At 38.8% G+C, this 23,183-nt stretch overlaps 1 protein-coding gene across 1 annotated transcript; it reads left to right on the top strand.

Annotated features, from left to right (window-relative positions):
• The first annotated feature begins 106 nt into the window (after positions 1–106).
• On the top strand, positions 107–23,068 carry selenof (selenoprotein F). Its single transcript, XM_066691937.1, has 5 exons — positions 107–214; positions 4,598–4,765; positions 16,286–16,349; positions 20,437–20,486; positions 22,257–23,068. The coding sequence occupies exons 1-5, from the start codon at positions 167–169 to the stop codon at positions 22,386–22,388; spliced, it is 462 nt and encodes a 153-aa protein (XP_066548034.1). The 5' UTR covers positions 107–166; the 3' UTR covers positions 22,389–23,068.
• Positions 23,069–23,183: the final 115 nt, after the last annotated feature.

Below are 23,183 nucleotides of genomic sequence, written 5' to 3'. Positions count from 1 at the left end.
CAATAATATATATATATATGTGTGTGTGTGTGTGTGTGTGTGTGTACGTGTGTGTACGTGTGTACATTGAGGTACCTGGCACTAAGTACGAATAATCAGGCATTGCCGTAGTGTCCCTTCCAGTTGTTAAGGTCCTGAATTTGGGCCTATTGGAATTACATTCAAGATGGCGGGTGAGGTGTATCTGCTGTGGCTTCTGCCTATGTTGCAGGCGGTAAATATTGAATGTATTATTTTTTTGTGTGCTGTGGCAGTGCCCGTGTGTTTATTGAATAACGCCATTAAAACCGGTGCTTATAGTCGAAAATAAAACGCCTTTTCCTCATGTAGGCAGAAAGGGATGCTCAGCCTCCGATATGGAAGCGAAAGTGGCATGCCTGCTGTTCGCTCCACTGTACTGACGTGGACAAAATAATTGGACAAGCTAGTATTGCTCAGTCTGTGTCCTTGGTCAGATACCGAGCCGGTATTGCTTTTGTTAAGACAGTATTTCGATATTGTTTTAGAGACACGTCAGATTGTGTTTAGATTGTCCAGTTCTCGGAGCAAATCTGTGCATTCTTACGCCGCGTTCGTTTCGCCTGTACTTCCGCAAATCTGCGCTGCTCCACCAATGGGATCGCTGGGATTCTGCAGATCTGCGCAGATCGCGTCCTTAATGCTCATCACAAACGTATTCTAGCCGGGTGGTAGAAAAACGTATTCGTTTATTGATTTCGCCCATCGTTGTTGAGTTTTTTTCCAAATGTGTTAGTGTACGTTATCCGGAGATGTATGCATACATATACAGGACAGATTAGGTGTTTACTGAAATTAAGCCACCAGGTTACTGCATCTTGCTCTCAGGATCCGCTCTAAAACCGGATGTCTTCTGGTTTATTTGTCTTACCCGGTCTCTCCATTGTCCTTCTCCCTCCTCTACGTTTTGCATTGCTGACAGTTACATAACTGATGCTCCACCCTGCATATTTCAGGCCTACTCATTAGATCCACACTGTATTCTGTTTTTAGTAAAATAATTTAAATACAATATGCTGTTGAATTAGAAATGTGAGTTTTAAATCTTTTCTAGGATACTGCACATGATGTTCACCTATACTGTGCCCAACCTCTCTTGGTATTTTACATGGGCTACCTCTAGTACAGATTGACATAACGTTAGCAGTTGTAAGGTTTGGGTCTGTTATGTTTCATAATTCATGATCCTTTCTTATGATTTTAGTTACAATGCTTATGACTGGTTTTAAGCTTTGCAGATCAGACTCGATGGTTCGGTTTCCTTGAGAGTCTTGTTTTAATTTGGCAACCACCTACATTGGGAATTCCTACACCCTTTTTGTTTTCTATTTTATTTTATATTCATCAGTGTTTGAGATCACCAGTTATGTGCATCACAGATTGATATTTGCCCTGTGAACTAGATTATTGATTGGTTTTTAAACAATTCTAAAACAAGATATTGATACTGTATGCCATTATACTAATAGGCTTCTAATTACATATTTGGAAAAATATTAATCACTCTGTATTTTGGAATAAATGCAGTGAGATACAATCAGTGTAATTAACCACTATTTCAGGTTATTTAAGATAAAAATAAACTTTAGTTAAAGTAAACGCTATGGATGGATTTCTTGTCTCCAGTTTTAATCAATGTGATGAATAGATTTCTGTACAAAAAGATTTGCATTGCCACTCTTAATTTAGCATCCAACTAATTTTACTCCTGTGGTAATTCTTTGCGCTATTCTCTGTCTGCTATTTTTTTTTCTACTCAGTAACAGACTGACAGGGCTAATAAGCGAGCAAGACTGATATGATTACTTAATTGCCACAATTTCAAGAGCAAGGGCTGCTGGTCCCAAAATACATCACTAGATTGTATTTCCCTACATATTGACCACCTGTGATTAGTTAATTTCTCTAAAAGGTCCATTATCATTTTTCATAATTAAATAGTGTCCCTAAAATGCCAATGTGAGATTAATACTCTTGGTTCTTATTACTGCTTATACAGAATTATTTTCTTACAAGAGTATAAGACATGAATAACCCAAGAAATATAGGCACTGCAACAACATGCATGTTTTTATTCAAAAATATGTTTATGTATAATTATCTTAAGCTGGGGCAATTAAGAAATATCAGTCACACTCTCTTCCCACTCTTATCCATTTGACTTATGAATTTATCCATCCTCAAGCATTAGGTCTGATCCAGAGTGTAGTTGGCATGAAAACAAATACACACACACACACACTCTTTCACTCTCTAAACAACAGGCTGTATGATCTAGGAGTATCATAAACAGGCTTGTGTAGTTGTTATGACCTGTAGAATCTACTGTGCTAACAGGGTAGATTAAGATTTAACAATTGATTAACAGCTGGTTTCACAGATGTTGATTAGCAATAATCTTGGAGTACCTTACTTAAAATAACTGTGGGTAGTCCAAAACTAGTGTTAATCCATGTCTTTGAAACTTGCCCATAATATACCTCTGCATATATAATGATTTTGTTAAAAAAGCCATTACGGTTTCATTTATCTAAGCTGCCAGGGGTACTTTACAGAGGATTACGCTGCAGGTGTGCACAGACGGCTCCTCTGGCTCCAAATTCCTGGTCTTGCTCGTCAGATCATACCACAAGCTGAGATTCTAATATAAATTAGAAAAGAATGAGCACAACCCTGAAGTTAAAGTAGCTTATTTAATTAATCTGCGGATACAATACTTTTTGTGTGAAATGGATTACAGCATATACATACAAAATGTTTGGAAACTTTTTGTTTTGTGCGTTTGTCGATTAGAATGCATTGTAAGTTAGAGCTAGCATTCTTTAGATGTCTGTTGTAATTAGAGTATCATATTCAAAGTCAGTGGAGATGCAACTTGTTAGGTTTACATACTCAAAGGGAAATGTAATTTGAATGTTTCAGTTGTTACTTTGTTGCTCTATATGTATGGATCATTTGTGGTGAATTACAAGGACAGTGTTGTTCTTTCATGGTGGTATTTCACACTGTTTGACCCCTTACAATTATTTAAGCCTTTTAAAGATGTAAAGGCACAAATGCTGTGCATCTTGAGCAACTGAGTTTTGACCGGCTTTTGAGTTCACCATGAGATGTGTATTGTAACTTTCAGCGTTTGGATCTGTGCATTCTCACTATTGAGGCCTTTAAACTACTGTCCTTTGATATATACTTGCAATATAATAACATGTTTTTGTCTGGTAGAGCCTGAATTGGTGTTTCACTGAGAGAGTAAGAAAGCATTGGGGGATGTTTATTTCAAACCATCTGTGTATATGTCAGAGAAAAATGTACAAGATGCAGTTTTTGTGTTGTTTTTTTTTGTGTGTGTTCTAAATGCGATGCAGGGTTCAGCCCACCCTACAGCAGTGAGTTTGTAATAGAAGGTTAGCTGAGCACAGGTGTCTCAAATTGCTTCAATTTGCAAGTGTGGTTGACAGTCAGTCCGCATGTTCTGGGCATGTAACACCTTGAAAAAACTCATTACCCTTTTGGTAAAGCTACATATAACAGTGAAAACCTGGCACAAACCTGTCTCATTACTATAGTGGCTCCTTAAATAAATGGCTATGGATTTTCTTTCCCTCCCCAAATTGTTCCTGCTTGATTAATCACTTTACTCTTCTCATTTGAAGAATTGCCTGGAGTCTCAGGAAACAGATTTTTACTGTTTAGACTCAACTGTTTAGACTCAACTACTAATTCAAGATATTTGTAGATCCACATCTGTGGAAACGCAGTGTTTGCTTACTAAAACTTGGAAACATCTTTAAAATGAATGGCAATGGCTTATTTTTTGGTTGAATTTCAGGGATAAAGGAAAACTAATTAAAACATGTAGTGGCTGTCTTGGCATTTTAGTGATGAAATATATAAACCATATTTAATGCTATTCGGGTCTTGAAGAGCTAAGCCGATGAAGCCGATTTATATTTATGGTTTCTGTAAACCATTTTTATTTTGTTGTTGTGAATTTCAATTGTGATTCATATGTCATGGGTGACTAATACACAGTATGATCTACAATAGTCTCACACTTTCAAAGACATCTATATTTATCTACACTGTAGCCAAACCATCAATGGGTGTCTTTTCATTTTATAAGTTAAAAAAAATTGTCTTCTGCCAATCCCAAATTCCTAGCATGTTACTGCATGGTGGCTTTGTCTGCCAGAGGCTTTTTGTTTCTACCTCACGGAAAGCTGCCCTTGGCTTGCTTACATTCTGGTAAATAAGTCATGACAGTACCTCTACTGTCGTGACTAATTTAAGGTGGTAATGGCTTTATACCATTTTGAATACACACTAAGCAACAGTCGATCTCACAAAGCAGGGATTGTTAAATGAATACTGCATTAACTGAACCACCTTAAAAGAAGTCATGAAACTACCCCTACAGTCATGGCACATTTTTGTATGTAAGCCCATCCATAAAGTTCTGGCTTGGATTTTAGGATTGGCAATGTAGGGTGAAGTTTCCTTATTATAATAATAATAATATACAATCCTAATATGTAAATACTTCCCTGTTTGTTCTTCCTTCTTGTTTTGGTGTTGCTAGATTTCAGCCTATGGGGCAGAGCTGTCTTCAGAGGCCTGTCGAGAGGTGGGCTTCTCCAGTAACCTCCTGTGCAGCTCCTGTGATCTTTTGGGCCAATTCAGCCTAAACCAGCTGGACCCTTTCTGCAGACAATGCTGCCAGGAAGAGGCTCAGATGGAGACCAGAAAGGTGAGTGACTTTTATGACAGTGGTTTAATAGTGTTAGTGTCACCTGCCTGCATAGTTTTTTTCAATGAAGGATTCTAGGTTTTCTTTAAGCACGTGTGTGTGTTCTCTCCTTGGAGAAGCAGCAATTTGTCACGTGCAGTTCCTTTTTTGTTTGTTTGTTTCAAGTCATATTTGTGTGCGTTCTGCCTGCTCCTTTTGTTGCCTCTGCGTAGAATGTTTTTGACATTCGTGCTTCTTGCGTAGAAAATGTGTTGCTTCCCCAAGCTAATTCGGAAAAGGTATTGAAGGGTACCAAAAGAACATTGCGCTGCTCTGTGGAGCCCAGCGATGAAAGATTGTCCAATGCTATCCGTGCAACAGTAATAGGCATCCTCGCTGAATTTCATCACGTCTGGCTGAATGGAATCTATTCCAAAAGCAAGTCACAGTTGAAAAAGTTCAAAGCGGAAAATTACAAGCTTTACAAACACCTTATGCGATCAAAATCAAGTTATCCGTTGGCCCTCGAAAGGCTGAGGTTTGGCAGTGACTACGAGAAACGTGTCTTTTTGATCGGTGCTAAGGTGAGTAAATCTAATTTTAGTTTATCTTGCTGCAGATGCTTTTTGGAAGATCTGTGCATTAAGGGGTACCAGTCTTGTGAAAAAAGTAATTGTGTTTAAGTCTCTTTCAGTGATTTCAATTTACAGTCGCTGAGTTCTAAATTTTCAGCAGTTTTTTTTTTTTGCGGTTACGGCAGCGTTAAATCTAGTTCTTCATATGGATCCGTCCCCGACAGCTCAATGCACAAACCCTTGATGAGAACTCATCTATTGTTTATATATGGCTTTTGAAATCTAGGCTTGCCAATATACCTATGTTAGCGCAAAATCACAGTTGATAAAAATGTTGCTATCTGCCAGGGCACTTTCCTATCGCATGGCATTGCACCTGAAATGCGCAGAATAAGTTGTATTTGTATTCCTTTTGTACTGCTTGTCATGCACAGTCATGTCCTTGTCAGCAAGCATCTGAAGAGTGGCGTTGTTGAAAGCTATTTCGTTGGGGAAGAGCCATCACCAGCCTTTTGAAAATGTTTTTTTTATATATATATATATATATATATATATTATATATATAATGCAAAGACAGATAAACCTCTCCTTTACTTAAAGTAGTGCTGGATTATACGAGTAAGATCTGGAATAATGTAATTGCAAAAATGTCAGTCAGTTTACATTGTGCATTTGGAATGTTGTGCATTGTTCCAAAAGTGTTCAGATAGACTGTCTTTGTATTTTAACATGCCTTAAAGCATGTTCTGTTTTGTTCTTCATGCTATGCAATAGTTATTGTTTTATTTATAAGTGTAGCCTCTGGGTAGGGTTAGTTGAACGTCCAAGGATGTCGAGTCATTTTTGAATTAATTCCAGGTATGGTTCTAGTTTAATTTCTAAGTTCTTGTTTTTAATTCCCAGTCCTGTTCATCTAATCCTCTGCTGGAGAAAGCTATAGGAGAGAGAGACAAATACCTGCAGACTCCTGTTATTGATGCTTCATTGAGTAAATAGTCATAACTTTAATTTTCCTTGCAAAAAAGTGAAAACCTAATGGAAAAAGTGCATGGTTGAGTAGACTAAGGTTGTCAAGTATGGTATTCACGGGTATTGTGTAAAATTGCAGGTCAGCATCTACAGAACCCCTTTGCCCAAACAATTAAATAAATTAGACTTAGTGTAGACAGCGTTAATATCATGAGTTTGCTGCCCCCTTAGATAGTTGGACACTACATATGCTTACCATACACCACATGATGTTTGGGAGCCGTGTTGTACAGGTTATTGTACGAGAAAATGTTAACCAAATATAGTTTCGTAGATTGTATCAATGCAACAATATTCATTGGTGTTTTTTATTCCTAAAAAGAAGAGTTTTTGTCTGAATTGATCTTTAAACTGTGCACATTTAGTGTTTTCTGGCAAGTTCCCCCATGTCTTTTGAAACTGGTTTCTAGTTGTCAAAAATCTATATATGCCTTCATTTCTCCCTTCCTTTTTAGACTGGAAAGGAACTGTTTTGTTGAAGGCTGTTTTTTTTTTTCCCCAGCTTGCTCTGGTATCATAGCAACAGTTTATTGGAAAAGTGATGAAAGGAAGGCTAGCATAGTTCATTGCACATCTTGATTATACCCTAGTTCATTTCTATTTTTATTTTATTTTTCAGGGGTGGGGGGGGGGCTTTTCTTGAATCTTGTTAAGGTCTGCCTCATAGGAATCGTGACTGGGCTGTGAGGCAGGCTTGACGTTTTTATTTTATTATTTCCACCCAAAGCCAACAAGACAGGGTCAGAATAAGTCAACTAATGCATTTACCTAGAATTACAAAGAGAAGTAATTTACCAGTCAGTAGAGTAGAATTTGCCTCTTGCCGCTTGACATTTCACCATGTTATGTGGTTGAAGATCGCTGAGAGTTTCAGCTGCAAAGTATTGGTCTTAAGAGGCTTAATACATTTGGGAACTATGGGGATTTTACTACATTACAAACTGTTTTGAATTGTGATCCGCTGGCTGCGCTGCAGTATAACAATTATTATTATTATTATTAAGAATATTACGGTAATTATGATTATTTATCCTGTTCATGACCAGATTGCATTAATTAATTCACCAAATCTGTAAGACTTGTTTTTAAATTTTCACCTGTTTTTAAAGAGTATTGGCTCCTGAAAAAAAATGCATTTCCATGTAGTTTGTTTTGTGTTCATACAATTTGTTTGAATTGGAAGAAATTGAACTTTTATTCTTATATCTTGGTATTAGGTTAAATTCCTGATACATTCATTACAGAAGCAGTTATATTTTTCACACCTCTAAGTTGCATATGAGAGAGAGAGAGAAAGTAAGTAGTTCAAAAATAAAACAAATATCCTTAGTTGTTTTGGCATTTGTGATATGTTGCCATCACACCTAAGGATATTTGTTTTTCTGTTTTTAATCCACTTTGTGTTTTTAGTTTTTCAAAAGCCGTTATGAGTGTATCAGCTGCCAGAAATTGTTCTAAATTTCACCTGCTATAAAGACAAAAAAAAAAACTATGAAATCTTATTCAAATGTGGAAAGGAAAAAAATAAAATGTAGTTCAACACAGGATGCTTTCGAATCTTTAGTCATCTGTACTGTTTATCCACCTATTATCTTTACCCCAAAAAAGGCTTTTTCCGAGTGTATCTGCAATAAAAAGTTGAATTGTGGCACTTGGAACTGTCAAAGATGGGCAAACAGCTCTGAAGATAAAACCGGTTCAGTGCTTGATGATAAACACTTTCCAAGGTTTTGAATTATTCATTGACATTTAAAGGTAAGATGAAAAAATATCATTACGATGGGAAAAAAATGATTATATGAAGACGGCAACTGTATCTACTAGGCATAGTTCATGGTTGCCTATATCAGCACCAGCTTATATTCTGTAAATTGTTTATCCCAGTAGTGTTTCCCCCAATTTAACAATTATGATACACTTGCAAAAATGATTTAAGAGAAACCCACTAAAATGCTACATTTGCTTGGGTGACTGAGCAGCTTCAGTGTTGTGTGGTTGTACAATAACACTTCCAGTAAGTCAATTTTGTTTTCCTGAGGCCTGCTATTGGATGTGTTGTTCTTTTGCAATTATTTAAACACTGTTTTATTGATTGAGATTTGCACTCCAGAACATTAAAACTGTGGAATGCTCTACTGGTGGTTAGGAACATTCTTCTGTTGAGTGTATATCAATGTTTTGCATTCATTCATTCATTCATTCATTTATTTGGATCAATTTATCTCTATCTCTCTATATGTACATGTATATAATTGTATAGAGATTTAATTTCTCTTACTCTTAAGGGGTTGTAATGATCTATCCCTTGAGCTCCATACAACACAAATGAAAGCATCTGAAGTTGATTGTTTAGTTTTCTCAAATGGGGACAATTTCAGGTCCCCTTTAATGGAACATTATTACAATTCACTGATTCAGCAGTTGCACAAATAATTCCAATGGCAAATAGGTTGACATTATTTACCCTTAATGCATCTACAATCTTACAGTAGCGTGAACCTTAAAAAATAAATAAATGTCCTTTATATTTAAAGATTTGGTCTGTAATCACGTCGTGCAATATTTAATAAGTGTGATGAAATTCCAAAAGTCAAAATCATGTCTGTGCTTCTCATGACTTCTGCTGCATGTAGATGTATGCTTTTGGTGATTACGATTTGTGACAATTGGAACCATATACATTTGGTGACGCACCATGGGAAAACCTATTCAAAAAGTTTGTGTGCAGAATATCAATGTGAGGAGATTAGAGGTGTAGAGGTCACTGGAGGTTCTATAAAAAAGACACATGCAGGTCTTGTGTTCCTGGGCTCCTGGAACTGAACTCACTTTAACAAGTGGGTCACAGAAGATGTAAAAAAGTGTACTGGCTGTTGTGAATTTCTTGTAATGACTTCCCATACTCACCAGAGTGTTGTCCAGTTGTTATTCCAGTTGTTACCTGGAATGTCAGTGATTTAGTTTCATCCCAACTCTCTTGGCATTTCAGCCTTCGTATCCTGCAGGCTGTCAAAGTTTTAGCAAGGAAACGGCTCCCCCCTTGTGAAGAAACACCCAGAATTCCCTCTGAATAACTGAACGCCATTGAACTGGTGAGGTTTCATAGCTTCAAACAGGATTTCAGCTACGTGGTGATGTTGCAAGACACTGATTTGCCAATCGTTGGATTGGCCAATTATGCTCCAGTGAGCCATGCATTGGATTGTTGCGAGATGGGGAGGAAATTAAAGGGGTTCTCCTTGAGAAATCTCATGGAGACCTAGTGTGAAAGGTGTGGAAATTGGGAAATTTATAACTCTGGTTTGTAGCACTACCTTGCACAGACGGGAGTAATGTGCTGCTGGAGGTGTACAACAGATACCCTTTGTCCTTTGTGCTTATTTGGACCCATGAGTGAGCGTTCTTCTGCCAAGTTAAGTGCCTCAAACTCAAAAGTATGTGGAACTTAAACTGAATAGTTTGCCTGAATTACCATTGCCCCCCACCTTATGTTAACCACATTGTTCACGTTATACACATCTACCCTGTGCTGAAGCCCTTTTTCGCCACTCTGTGTGCCACCGCAGCTGTGTAAAACAAAGAAGGATGAGCTGGAGGTGAGGCTAACTGTGCGTGAAATTGCGGTAGCAGAAGAAATTGTCCACATTTTGCAGCTGCTTAAAATAGCTTCCTTTCTTCTAATATCAACCAGCTAATATCCACCGTCGCCGCCACCACCACCCCTCCCTGATCATTATAAGATCTCAAGTGAGAGCGAATGTTCCTGGCTAATGACAAGTAAATAACAGAGCTCGATTAGTAAAACACGTCGTTACTTTCTTTTGTCTGCAATAATAATACCTAATCTTTAAATACCTCCTTTCATCCCAGAACTCTCAACAGGTAGAAACTGCCTCCATGTGTCCCATCTCTGAAGGGCAGCATCCCCTGGCCATATATTAACTTGTCAAAACTCGCCCTTTATTCCCTTTATGCATTGATAGATACCACCAGCATTATTACGAATAATAGAATTTGGATTTGGATGCATTCTTAATTATTGCAGCAGCGCACCTCGAAACAGTCTGTAAGATCATGGCGTTAATTGTTTGGAATCCTTTTCGCATTTCGGTGGTTATATTCCAGACTAGTTTTATTTGACATTTGAGCTTTTATGGTTTATTTTTATTTTTGTAACTGCAGTTTAAGATTACACATTTTCCCTTGAATTATTTTATTATATCTAAATCTTGCGCCTTGCCAGAGTGCACCTTTTGAATCGGGATGGGGATAATCGATGCGGTTTTGGTTTCACCCCATAAATTTCATGGGCTGCAATTCCACGGATGTTTTAAAATCTTCAGTAGATTTTAAGCCGGCCTTGGAAATGACTTTCCTTCCAGGTTGACTTTAATTGAATCGCATAAAGTTGATTTATAAATAAATATTTTATTTGTAGCTACCGATGTTACAAATGACCCCGATGTGAATGGACAGTAACGCTGTTAAAAGAATGTCAGTCATGTAGAAAATTGACAATTGAACTGTGTCGCAGAGTAAGTATTTCTAAGGCAGAAGTTATATTTATCTATTTAAAGTTATTGAAGAAAAGGAAAGGTCTTGTATAGGGCTACAAATCCATTTTATCAGTCTGGGTTTAAGGCTGTGCTAAGCATTTGGCCAACAGCTCTTTTTATATTTGTCCAAACATTAACCATACCTTCCTGTCTTTAGCAGTAAGGGGCAGATATTTGCACTATATACTGTTTTTGAGCGATAACTTTTTTTCTCCTTGAAAGTTTTTTTTTACCCCTGGTAGGTTACATATTGCATATACCATTTTGTCTCTACAGCATTTTGGATTTAGGCCTTCTGTATGAGGTAGGTTGCACTCTGGTTCTTATACCCTGGAGCCATGTCTCTGTTGGCTGCTGTTATGGTGACAGCTGTGTGAGCAGGTACGCACGATCTGCTTCCTGGGAAGAAGGCAGGGTGTAGCTCACGGGAAGAAGGCAGTTACGGTGACACTGTATCAACAGCAAGTCTTATAACTGGACATTGTTACTGAACATTGCAAGTCAGGTCACAGTGTCAAAATGGTTTGAGACTGACTGACGGAAACAAACACTAATCTAGTCACTGAATTTTTGTTTTGTTTTATTGTACTGGTCAAAATAGTTTATTCTTAGTCACAAATGGGAACCTGAGGGTATCGTTGGAAGCAATTTAAAAAAAAATGCTATGTTAGTGCTATGAAAATCTATCCTGGGTATTTGGATTTCTTTTTTGTCATTCACATGTTTTCAAGGCTTTCAAGATTCATTAAACTTGCATTATTTCTTTTCATCCTTCCATATTCCTGCATTATGCAATTTTATAACTGATTAGATTGTGGCAGAATATTATTTTTTAATTATAAGGTCTGATATTTAATTACTGTATATGTATACATCCCTCATAATTGAAGAGGGTTTGGCACAAATATGTGGATGCCAGAAATGTAGCAAATCTTAAGTTTCATATGTTAGGATTTTGGTTTGGATACATTTCTGCATTGGGGTGCACAGAACATGAACATATGCACTGAAGTGAACATGCTCACTGCTCTGAGGGATTTGGAAGGCCTCCAAACAACAAACCAGTTTAGTGAAGCGAGGGATTTCAGGAAGACTTTTAAGAATCTCGATGATAAATAATAATAAGTGCAACTTTCAGGGATGCAGTTTTTGTTATTTTATGTGGTCTGAAAGTGAGCTGTAGAACCTAATTGTGTGCAATAACGATCACTTTATGAGCATAACTACAAATCACCCTGAAATTCATTTCCTCCTTCACAGCAACTAATTGGATCCCAAAGATAATTTTCTTAGATTTAGTTCTTTGCTGGAGGTTATTTATTTTTCCTTACCATAGTCAAGGCTAGTATTTTCTCCCTGGAGTCCAATCAGTTACTCGGCAAGAAAGGAAAGCATTTAATTTGCCCCATCCCCGGTGCTGAGCACATGGAGATTGAGGAATTCCAGTTTGTGTTGTCTAGTCACAAGCTGAGTGGCAGACTAATCTGTATGCATCATCAAAATAAAAAAATAAAAATTACAGCTACTTTGGAAGTGTTGCTGTAGAATACCAATTTCTATGGAAAGTTGGGGGGGAAGAATCTTTAATGCGGAGTTTGATTACTTGTGTGCCATAAAACAGTATCATCCGTCACTGCTCTATGATCACCTCCTTATGCGGTGTCACACCATTTAACGATCCTGAAATACAGCAGCCCTGGATGTATTAATTACTGAGCCAAAATGAAATCATCCTGGTTATCTGACATCACCGAGTGCCTCAATTACCCAAGCTCGTGACACAGTGGCATATTCTTTGCACAGTTTGGTCTTTGGTTATTGCGTTTTATTTCTCTTTAGCAAAATGTGCATAGAAGCATATAATGTGATCTATATGTGAAATTTGCATAGTTTTTCACACAGCCTGAACTCCTAATGTTTTTTTGTTTTCTGTTGCGTTTAAACGCTGAGATTAAATGTAGGATGTTGCAACTTCTCGCTTGCCTGTTTGTATTAGTGTAGCATATTTATCTTTTTTTTTCCACCCCATTTGAAACCCCAGCCATTACATTATAGTCCCTTTAGTCACTCCGTCTCCTGTCATGAGGAGCTTGACTTTGATTTAAAACGACGCTGACGGAACACAGGTATAATCACAAATCATCCGTTGCCCAGGGGAACGGGGAACGGCAGCACTGCTGCAACGCTGACTGAAACCGGGTTGTGAAGCCTGGGAAAGAAATGCAGAGAGAAACTGAAGAAAAAGTGAGGAAATGGCCTCCCCCCCAGGGCAATGTTTGTTTTGTGTTTTTAGTTTTTTTTATTCACATTGTATAACCCTTTTTTAAATTGCAAGGCTGAAGTTATGTCTCCACTGATCAAAAACTAAGAAATGTGCACTCCAGCCATTGCTGTCAATTTAAACCACCTTCTGTGTCTAGAACCCTCCTAGAAACACTCTTCTATAACATTGTGTCTTTGTGCCACTTTTATTCAAAACCAATCCTACAGGACCATGTAAAATTGTGCTTCTTGATATAGCACAGTCAGCTCAAAGGAGATGTTTAGAACAAGTAGGTTTCTTCTATAAGTAAACAAGTACAGGACTAGTGTGTTTTGGTGTGTTTCTTGAGCCAGTAATAACCTGAATTTAGACGTGTGCTTTTCAGCAGTGCTTTCTGTGTTACACTTTGTCACATCAAAGACGATGGAATATTAGTTTGCAGTCATGGTAAATCTCACCCATGGCACTTCTGAGCAATGTATTCTCTTAAGCAATTTGTTACAAGTTAAACTCATAATCAACCAAAATAAATCATATTAAAAAGATGTCTGCAACAAAGTTCTTGGTTATAATTGTATTTCCTGAGTGTGGGTGTTGATTGGCTGAAGGCAGGGATACCTTTGAGAACACTGTAGCACAAAACCAGTAAGTCACTTTGAATTAGTCTTGACGCCTTATGTGGGAGTCATGTATTGATAACGTAAAGCAAATCTGCACAATTGTTCAAAATCTGTGTCAGGTAGGCAATGACATTGAATTGAGTCTATTTCTGTCCTATCGGGATGCTTGCTCGAAAAACTTTATTTAAATCTAATTGATGTTCACAATTTTGAGAGTCCTTTGAAGGGCTGTTATTAAGGATTTAACGCATGCACAGCATGGAATAAAGTATATAACGTCTCTGAGTTAGTAAAACTGCCATTTGGACATGAAGGGATCGGTCTAATTTCACCTGTCATTGAAATGTAACTTTAAGTTGTAAAATGTATGTAAGTAGTTTGATTTCCTGAATATGAATGTAAACTTCATTCTGAATGTCCATCTGTGTTAAGTTTGTGCCCCTTTTCTCCCCCCACCCCATTCTTTAATTCTGTTGTACTATACGATTGCCCAGAAACAAACAGTTTTAGCTGTTAATTCCTGAGACCTTTTCCACTTTAAACAATTCAATAATCTGGCATTGAAAATACATTGATTTATTTATTTTGTCCACAAGAAAGCTTAACTTCCGCAATTGACAAGTCTCTGTATACGTTCCTGCTGCGTGATTGATAAAACAGGGTCACTTTGAACGCCAAGCTTCAGTTCAGACTGCCGGCACAGAGCAGGCTTTTTGTGCGGTTTCACAGATTGTGTAAATTAGTCGACACGTGTTCGAGACGCCATCTTTCAATTGGGATTTCTGCTGAGGCAGCTCTGACGGCACCCGTGAACAACAGGGCCTTTGTGCCAACTTTGGAAGCCAGAGAAGAAACAATATAGCGCACACAAGTAGTCTTTGTTTAGGTCTACAAATGCCCCTAACAAGAAGTGCAACAACTATATAGTTTATCTCCTTGATTTCTGGTGTCTGTAGCTGTATAATTGGGTATCACAGAGAAACCAAGATGGGCACAACGGCAACGTGCGTTCTTTTACAGTGTGCACAATAACAGTGTGTGCCATTGACGGCACAGTGCCAACAGCTTCTGCCCTATAAAAAGCATCCCCCTCACAGAGTATTAACCCTGTATTTACTTTCTTTGTTTGGTCTTTGTTTTTCGCTTTACTGTTGTGTACCATATAATAAGGCTCCCTAAAATGAACAGCACACAATAATGTCACTTTTCTGGTCTTTGTTTTAAAGCTATACTGCAATGCATAGTGATTCAGTTCAGCTGAAATCCAAGTAAAAGGTCACTTTTCCCTTTGAAGTTATTTTGAAGGGGGTTTTAGTTTTCCAGCAGTCATTAAATGTTTTTATTTTCGACTTATGTTCCAAACATAAACTGTTATGTAAACTGTATTGGTAAAGTTTTTATTAGAGTAAATCGTCAAATTAAAACCATTCAGGAAGTTTTGAATAGACCGTTCCACATCTGTGTCGGGATGAAACCCTGATTTACAGCCTCATAAGGCCGGCAGTGTGGCTGAAGACCCATTTCCCAGTCCGTGCTCCCTAGTACAGTGCTGCCTTTATCTAACCCTTCCCAGATGCTGCCATAAAATTGCTATTTTTTGCAAGCAGTCCTCATGGTTTAAAACTGTGTTGCGGGGATAATGGTTGCAAGACAGTGAATGCTTTATCTCAAGCCCCAGGATGCAGAACTGCCAATTGTATCTAGTCGTCTGTTGCCATCTGTTTCCTTTAGAGTTCGTGCGTCTTATTTGCATTGTTCAAAATTCCATTATTGGTACAGCGCAAAAATACTATTTTTCTCTTAAACCCTTATGGACTTCTATACTTGATATGAATAGGTAGAATATGTAAATGCACTGTTGATCGCAAAGTGGGGGAGGTGTGGATTTTTGGGGCGCTGACTATCATCATCTCCAGTCACGCTGTGTTGTTGCAGGATGTTATCAGACTAAACCTATAGAATATCCTGTGCCAAACAATAATTGCCATCAAAATCTTCATTCTTATAATGATGCTGTATCCGTTTATTTGCTGTAGTTCAGGGTCCATTATTTGCATCAGGAAGTGAAGACTGGCATATTGCACTTGGGCATACACAAGTATATACATTGAGCAAGCACTTCAGCAGATACTAATTGGGGTCTCTTGTATGGTTTTTTACTACTTTAAGCATCTTGGAGCCCGAGTGGAGTCTCTGTCAGAGCGATGGGGTGTGATTCTGAATTGGCAGTGGCCTGTGAGGGAAGCGGCCTCCAGTGTCTAATATGAGTGACGGGTAGACAGAGGCTGCTGAGCGAAGTGTCCTTCTTGGTTACATCATGGAGTCCGTCCAGGGAACTCCTCCTCAGGAAACTGTAATCCCCTGTTCTTCCTCAAGCACATTTTAATACTTCCTCATCCACTCGCATTGTGCAGCGATCGACTTAAGCCAATTATCCGGCTACTTGGTACTTGCGCAGTTTCAGCTAACCATGCTTTTTTTGGGTTTGTCTTTGGCAGCACTATGCAGGTGCCATTCTGGAAGTCTGTGGATGAAAATTGGGGAGGTTCCCTCAAGTCCAAGGTGAGTGAAATTGTGACTTCCTACAAACTGTAATGTTTATTTATTTTTGTATTTTGTAACCCATTGCCATGTTGTCTATGTAGGTTGGTGGGTTTTTTATAATCTTGCATAAAACATATGTTAAATTATTAAATAACAGATTAGTATGTGTGTGTTTGTGTATAGCCTTCCTAACCTTTTCCCTTCAAGTAAGAAACTGTAGCTCAGTCATTTGAACACGTTGACAGTAGTTCAGATTGTACCATTAGTGAATTAACTTAACCTGGTATTTAGACTATAAATGAACTTGACCTGACCCATCCATTTTTCTTCATTTTAGTTGTTAATGATCTCCATGAGGTAGTTTCTTCCTGTAAGGCAGTATGTGGCACTTTGACCGAGATCAATTAAGTGTCCTTTTGGCACCTCCCCCTCGAGCACTGGGGGGGCCACTGCAGAACAACATGCAGCCATAATGCACGCTGTCAGGGTCAAAAACAAATGGTTTAAATCCACAGTCCCCATTTCGCTGAACCTCCACGCTACAGTAACGACTCAAAAAGGTGTTCGAGAAATGGGTTTCTTTTTCAAAACTTTTTATTTTGTCCTCCTACCATGGGAATAAAAGGGGGGAGGGGGGTCTTATTCAGAAATGGATCGATCTCCCAGCAGCCGAGATCACTTGTTTGTCTTGACAGCTTTATGGCTTTTGAAATTTTTACAGTGTACAGCTTTTCTTCTCACCCTGTTGATGTATTATTTTTCTAAAGACTTCTTAATGAAAGCCTCTTTCATTTCTCAGCCGCAGCTGTTTTTTTCATTTTGCTGGAGGTTCAGCTACACCATAAAGAGTTGGGAGTCATTGGGTCCAATGGCCTTAAATGTATTGGAGCACGAGGCATAAAACATTTCCCTGAATGACACTGTTCTTAGTGGGCACTTCCTTTAAAAAAATAAATGCATTCCTTCGAAAGCCTGGGCTGGGAAAAGAGCAAATTCTGAGGGCTAATTTTCTTGTGTCTTTGGACCGAGCGACTGTCACATTAGTGCGGAGGGAAGAGGGACCACTTGAAGGTCAACTGCTCTTGCATGGCTGATATTTTTAGGCCGTATTGAACTGTGTAACCTGTCATTACTAATCCTCTTGGTACAAGCCATTGCTTCAGTCTCACTCCTGTGTCTGATGGCACCTATTAGGATATATTTTCTTGCTGACTTCACACAGCAAAGCAACAGTAGCTCCCCAGAGAGCGCTTGCATTGGTGTGCCGGCTTCGAGCGTCTCTGTGTGTGTAATACAACACGCGCTGTGCCGCTTCTCACTGTGATTTCGATCACAGCCAAGTTTGCTCCACTTTTCTTTTCCTTTTCCTAAAGGGGATTAAAACTTGCTTATTTATCAGATGTACAAAGGAGTGTTGTATTTTATGTTTATAAATAACTTTGAATTCCAGTACGTAATGCCTGTAGGATTTATTTTAATATATATTAGAACTTTATTTGTGAAAATTTTTAACTTTGTATTGAGTAGATGGGAATATAACATGACTTAGAATACATTTCACCTACCCATTTTGTGACTGAAAATATTGGTTACAAGATTATTCCTTGTATATTTAAATGTTATCCCGATACACACTTAATTTGACCATATTAAACAATAAACATTATTATATAACAATTTAAATAGTGTTCTTCTGAAGTGCTACAAGTCTGGTGCTTGATTTCTATCCCATAGTTTGACATGGGTCTTGAATTAATGGCTTGCATCTTAGGTATACTCAGTTCCCCTAGTTAACATGCAATTCAGATGTTAGAGATGACAGGAGAGCCATAAACCAGTTTTACAGTTTGATAACCTCTCTATTAAATCAGGTTATAGGTTTATTTCTTTTAGTATGGGACTCTCAAGGAGATTTATTTAGCTTTGAAATAATGATCTGCATACAATCTAGAACATTTATCTAATATTTAACTAGAGTATTTCAAAAGATTTGATTGGGAAATTTATATTAATCATCTTTATTTATCATGGGTTTGATACCTTGGAAAATGTAAGTTTCAGAGCATAATTTGCTTCTGAAACATCCTCAGCATCTTACATTTGGTGTTTTTTGTTTTTTTTGTTTTTTGACTTATATAAAAATGAGAAATAGTGCCGCATGTGTCGGCCTGTTTGGACAGCATCATTATATTTGAAATGGGAAAACAGAATCCTGACTTTATTTGAGGAGATAATGGATATTAATGCACCCAGACAGAAATAGAGTTTTCTGAAGATAAGGGATTTAGGTAAAATGTGAGAATCTTACATGTTACTGACCATTAGCCAGGAAGGCTTTTTTCCCCCTTTTCAAAGAATTCTGCACTATTTGAATACCAACTGTGATTTAAATTAACTGTGTCACCCAGTCATCAAAACATTGCTATGAGGCGCACCTTGAGTGGCAGCTCTTATTTGCTCTTGACAGCATGTCCGCTTGGCAGATAGTAGCCCTGGATTATTCATTCAGGATCCTAAGCCTCTGTAAATTCTTCGCCCAAATGTTTTGTTGCCGTAGCAAATTGCATATCTGCTGCCAACCTCGTTACTTAGAAATGCACCACATTGGCTGGATTCCGTCATTAACACAGAGGAAGGGGTGTGCTGTCTCAGAGCAGCGATCTTGGTTTCTTTGACAGCTTTTTCTTTTTTCCTTGTTTCTTTTTTAAGGTGCTATAAATAATTGTGAGAGTGAGCCGGCGGGTGGCGGGTTGGAAGGAGGTTCGGGACAGAATTACAAAGCCTGTCGCCTGCAGGTCATCTGCACCATGCTCAGGCGAGCCATTTGTGACCAAGGGTCGATTTAGTTTAATGACTCTTTGGGAATTTGTGAGCGATATAAAGTCCTTGCCTCTGAATGGCAGTATCCAGGTGATAAGACCTGCAACAACAGTAGGCTGTGATTGGCGTCTTTGATTAGCAAAGAGGGAATAAACCTTCCCCCAGAACCCCTTTACCCCTTCACCCCTTCACCCTTCTTTAAGAGCAGTCATTTCAGCCATGGTTAAACAAGGCATGGGTGTGGGATGGCTAGCAGCTTCCACAGCTATACTCGTTTTATCTGTGACTCGGAGGGCATCCTTTCCTGTGCTATCAATCTGTCTCTTGCAAGGAAGCGTTTGGATCTGCCACAGCTGCAATCCTCCGCGGACTGGCACCCGGAGCTGTATGGTCTTTCCTGAAATGGCTTCAAGGAACTTGGATCACCTGGCACTTTCAAATGTTGGGCAACATTAAATTGGCTCTGTACCTTTTAATACACATGGAATCTTTTCTCCTGAAATGTTTTGGCTCCAGGCATCACCAGTGTGTGCACAGTGTTTTTTTTTTTTTTTTTTTTTTTTTTTTTTAATCAAAATCCATTTTCCGAGTACTGTCCCACTTTTGCCTCCTGTGAGGAGCAGATTTAATTTACACCGGTTTCTGCCTAAACTCCTGCATATAATCATTTATTGATGTAGAACTTGCTTGCTCAACATGTTTGACTAAGTCAGTCAATTAATCTTGGATTTATGATTGACTTTGATAAGGGATGTCTCAGGTATAGTCTTTGTCGAGTACATGTTTAGTTAAGATTGACCGAAACCAAGATTTAAATAATGGTAACCAATACGGAAGGATTGGTTTATATAGTAACCTGTTTCTCTGAATTTCCGGATGATTTTACAGCAAGCTCCAAACTCGTAATACCATTTATTTTGGTATTTAAAATGTATTCTATTTAGTTTCATGCCAGATTAAATATGTTAATTCTCTTTCTACTTCCACACACTGGTGAGGATTATAAAGGTGAAATCCCATAGGTAATTAAGAGAACTGAAATGTGTCCCGAATTCTGATTAGATGCCCATTGTAGGTAATAGGGTAATCAAGGATAAACACAATATTGATTCTTTTCTTCATGAAGGCCTGCTGTGCATCAGTCATATTAGTGTATCCAGCAGGTTTTTTATTGATATCGTTCAGAAGAGACAGCACGTGTCATGATCACTGTCTGGAGTAGCACCAACCCGCCACGATGAGTTTAAACCCAGTTGTGCTAACCTTGTCGATTTTTCTTTAACAGCTTTTGTCAGGAGCGACAAGCCGAAGATGTTCAAGGGTCTTCAAGTCAAGGTAAGAGATGTAAATGAATGAGAAATATCTGCTCGCTTGTTTTTATAAATACAGTCAAATGTGCTGAAATGTAGTTTTGAGAGTTCTTAGGCGTTTAGGAATGGGGCCCGTGTCAGTCTGCCCTGACAGATCGCCTCCTTCGCCGACGCTGAAATGACAATCCTCGTCCGCTGTCACCGCATTGATGGGGCTGGTGCCTGCAGGCGGTTTCAATCCTGCGGACCTGCTTTATTCTGCGCTCCTCTCTATACCCGATTGTGAGGATGTGAATGCGGGGGTGCACTACAAGTTCAGATAATGTCTAGCATTGTCAGCAGACTCTAGATTGGTTAGGAGATCCAGTAACAGTGTTTCTGTCCCGTATAAATCATCGGTCTCCATCATGAATAGCTTGTTGGTTCATTTATATTGGTTGGTTGATCTAAAGTGTTCAGGTGAAATCTGTTTGCCGTTTTGTGTTTTTTCATAATCATGTTTGTATATGAAATGCTATTAAATGGATGGTAAAGTGCTTTTATAGCAGCCTTAACAGTGCATCCATCCATACAGACATTTCTAATACTGAATTTGGCAAATGGAGGTGAATCTTTTATTTGCCCTATAAAAATAAAATAAAGTAACGCTTATAAGGACTCAATCTAAAAGAGGAAGTAAATTGCAGTTGAGTTTTTGGTTGTATCAGATTTGTGTTTATATGAATATCGTGAACAGACAAATAAAATATATAAAAAAATAAACCTATGAATAAGACGCCTCTTCCTTTGAGCACGGCGGTGTAATTTCCCGATGCTGAATAGAGGGGCCAGCACTCTCGTATAATGTGGGGCGAGTTTGACGAATCTGACAAACTCATCGTGAAAAGCCCAGTCATGGGCTTCGTGCGAGAGACTGGCGCAGTATCAGACGGGGGTCTGGAGCAACCCGCAGTCACTGGAGCACCGCGCGCAGAGCTGGCGCTGCTCATTAAAGAGACAGTGAAGGATGGGCTTGCACTTGAGAACTCAAAAAGGCAGCCAGGCAGAGAGATGTGCACTGATAGATTTATTTAAATAGCTGCAAGTGAGGGGTTCGCAACGAGTCGGGTTTTTTACACTGAAGTCCTCGGTTTGATGCAAGTATTCCCGCATAAATTAATTGTCAATAAAAATGGCTTTGCAATGCAATTACCCAAGCTCTTAATTGAAGAAGGTGGGAAAGCATGATAACAATAATGACTTTGGTAAAAGCACTTGGCAGAGACTCAAACCATTGTAAGGATATTAATAGTGAATAACCGAACATGCAATTCCTCATCTCATTCTCTGGCATTTTATTTCCGTGACAGTATATTTCAGAGGCTTTTCCAATTTTGTCTGTACTATGGTTGAAATAGCATGATATGGAAAGCAGATTAGGCATTCTGTTCAATTTGCCTTGCTTAATTGAATAGACACATTGGCTTATAAATGGTGTGTGCGTCTACAGAGGCACTGCTTGTGCATTCAGTGAAGTAGCCACAATAAAAAAAAAAAATTAAAAATGACTGAACAGTTTCACTAGGAAAACATTGAAACCCCAGGATGTTGTGCAATATGTGTGTTTAGCCTAATGGGAATTCCCCTGTACTCTTTTGTATGTAAAAGACGTACCTGCTTTCCATTGATGCTGCACCCACGGATATCCGTGAATCGCCCTCCTAGTTCCACTGCCCTGCAACGATGTGAAGAGGAAGGCAATCGATATCGTATATAAATATTACTAATGCTAATTCCCTCCCTTCTTCTCTTTCAGTACGTGCGAGGCTCTGACCCTGTACTGAAGCTTTTGGACGAGAGCGGGGACATTGCTGAAGAACTCAGCATCTTGAAGTGGAACACAGACAGCGTGGAAGAATTCCTGAGTGAAAAATTAGACCGTATATAAACACCATAAACGCCAAAGTATAATATCCCAACCACCGCCCCCCCCCACCCTTTTACACGAGTCAAAAATACTGAGGGACAATGGAAGCTCAAGATAAATGGGGCTAAAATGCAGTGAATGGGTTGTTGTTCCCCTTCAGTTTTTGACTCGTGTACAATGGATTTCCTCAACACATCTTCTACAGGGGATTGTGGGAGATGAACACATCTGCTAGCCATTTAGGGAACAATTCAAAGAAAATAACTGATTGTCAGGATTCCTTTCTAATGACAAAATAATTGGCCTTGATTACCCCCTAAAAGGAAGCCTGTTTGCAGTACAAGAGATGCTGTGTACTGCTTATTATTTTTCTGTGTGTTTTGTAATTACCGTTTTTTTTTCTTTTACTTATTTTCTATAATTGTTCTGTACAGTTTTGTAATGAGCGTGGAGACGGCAGGGAGAAGCTGCTGAGAGGAGAGTGCGGGGCTCGTGACTTGCTCCGTCGGTGGGATATCTCGGGTCGGTGCACTTTAGTGAGGGCGACACAGTAAACCAGTTCTCTGGGATGTGTGGCCTGATGTGTGTGTGTTTTCCGAACCGGGATATTGCACTGCAGTGTATTTGTGAGCTCCTTGGAGAGGGAAAGGGAGAACAAACTGAGATTTCAATGAATAAAATAAAAAAACGATTGTTACCTGGCCCTTGTCTTGGTGTGGTTTGTCTTTAACCTGAATCAATCACTCTGGCAGACCATCTTGGCGATTTCTGGATTGGCAAATTCCCTTCCTGTCCTTCCTCTACTTCCTGTCCCCT

Source organism: Amia ocellicauda, chromosome 19, assembly GCF_036373705.1.
Source record: "Amia ocellicauda isolate fAmiCal2 chromosome 19, fAmiCal2.hap1, whole genome shotgun sequence".
Lineage (NCBI taxonomy): Eukaryota > Metazoa > Chordata > Actinopteri > Amiiformes > Amiidae > Amia > Amia ocellicauda.
Note: the sequence above shows the minus strand (reverse complement) of the source record. Positions and strands in the feature narration are given on the sequence as shown.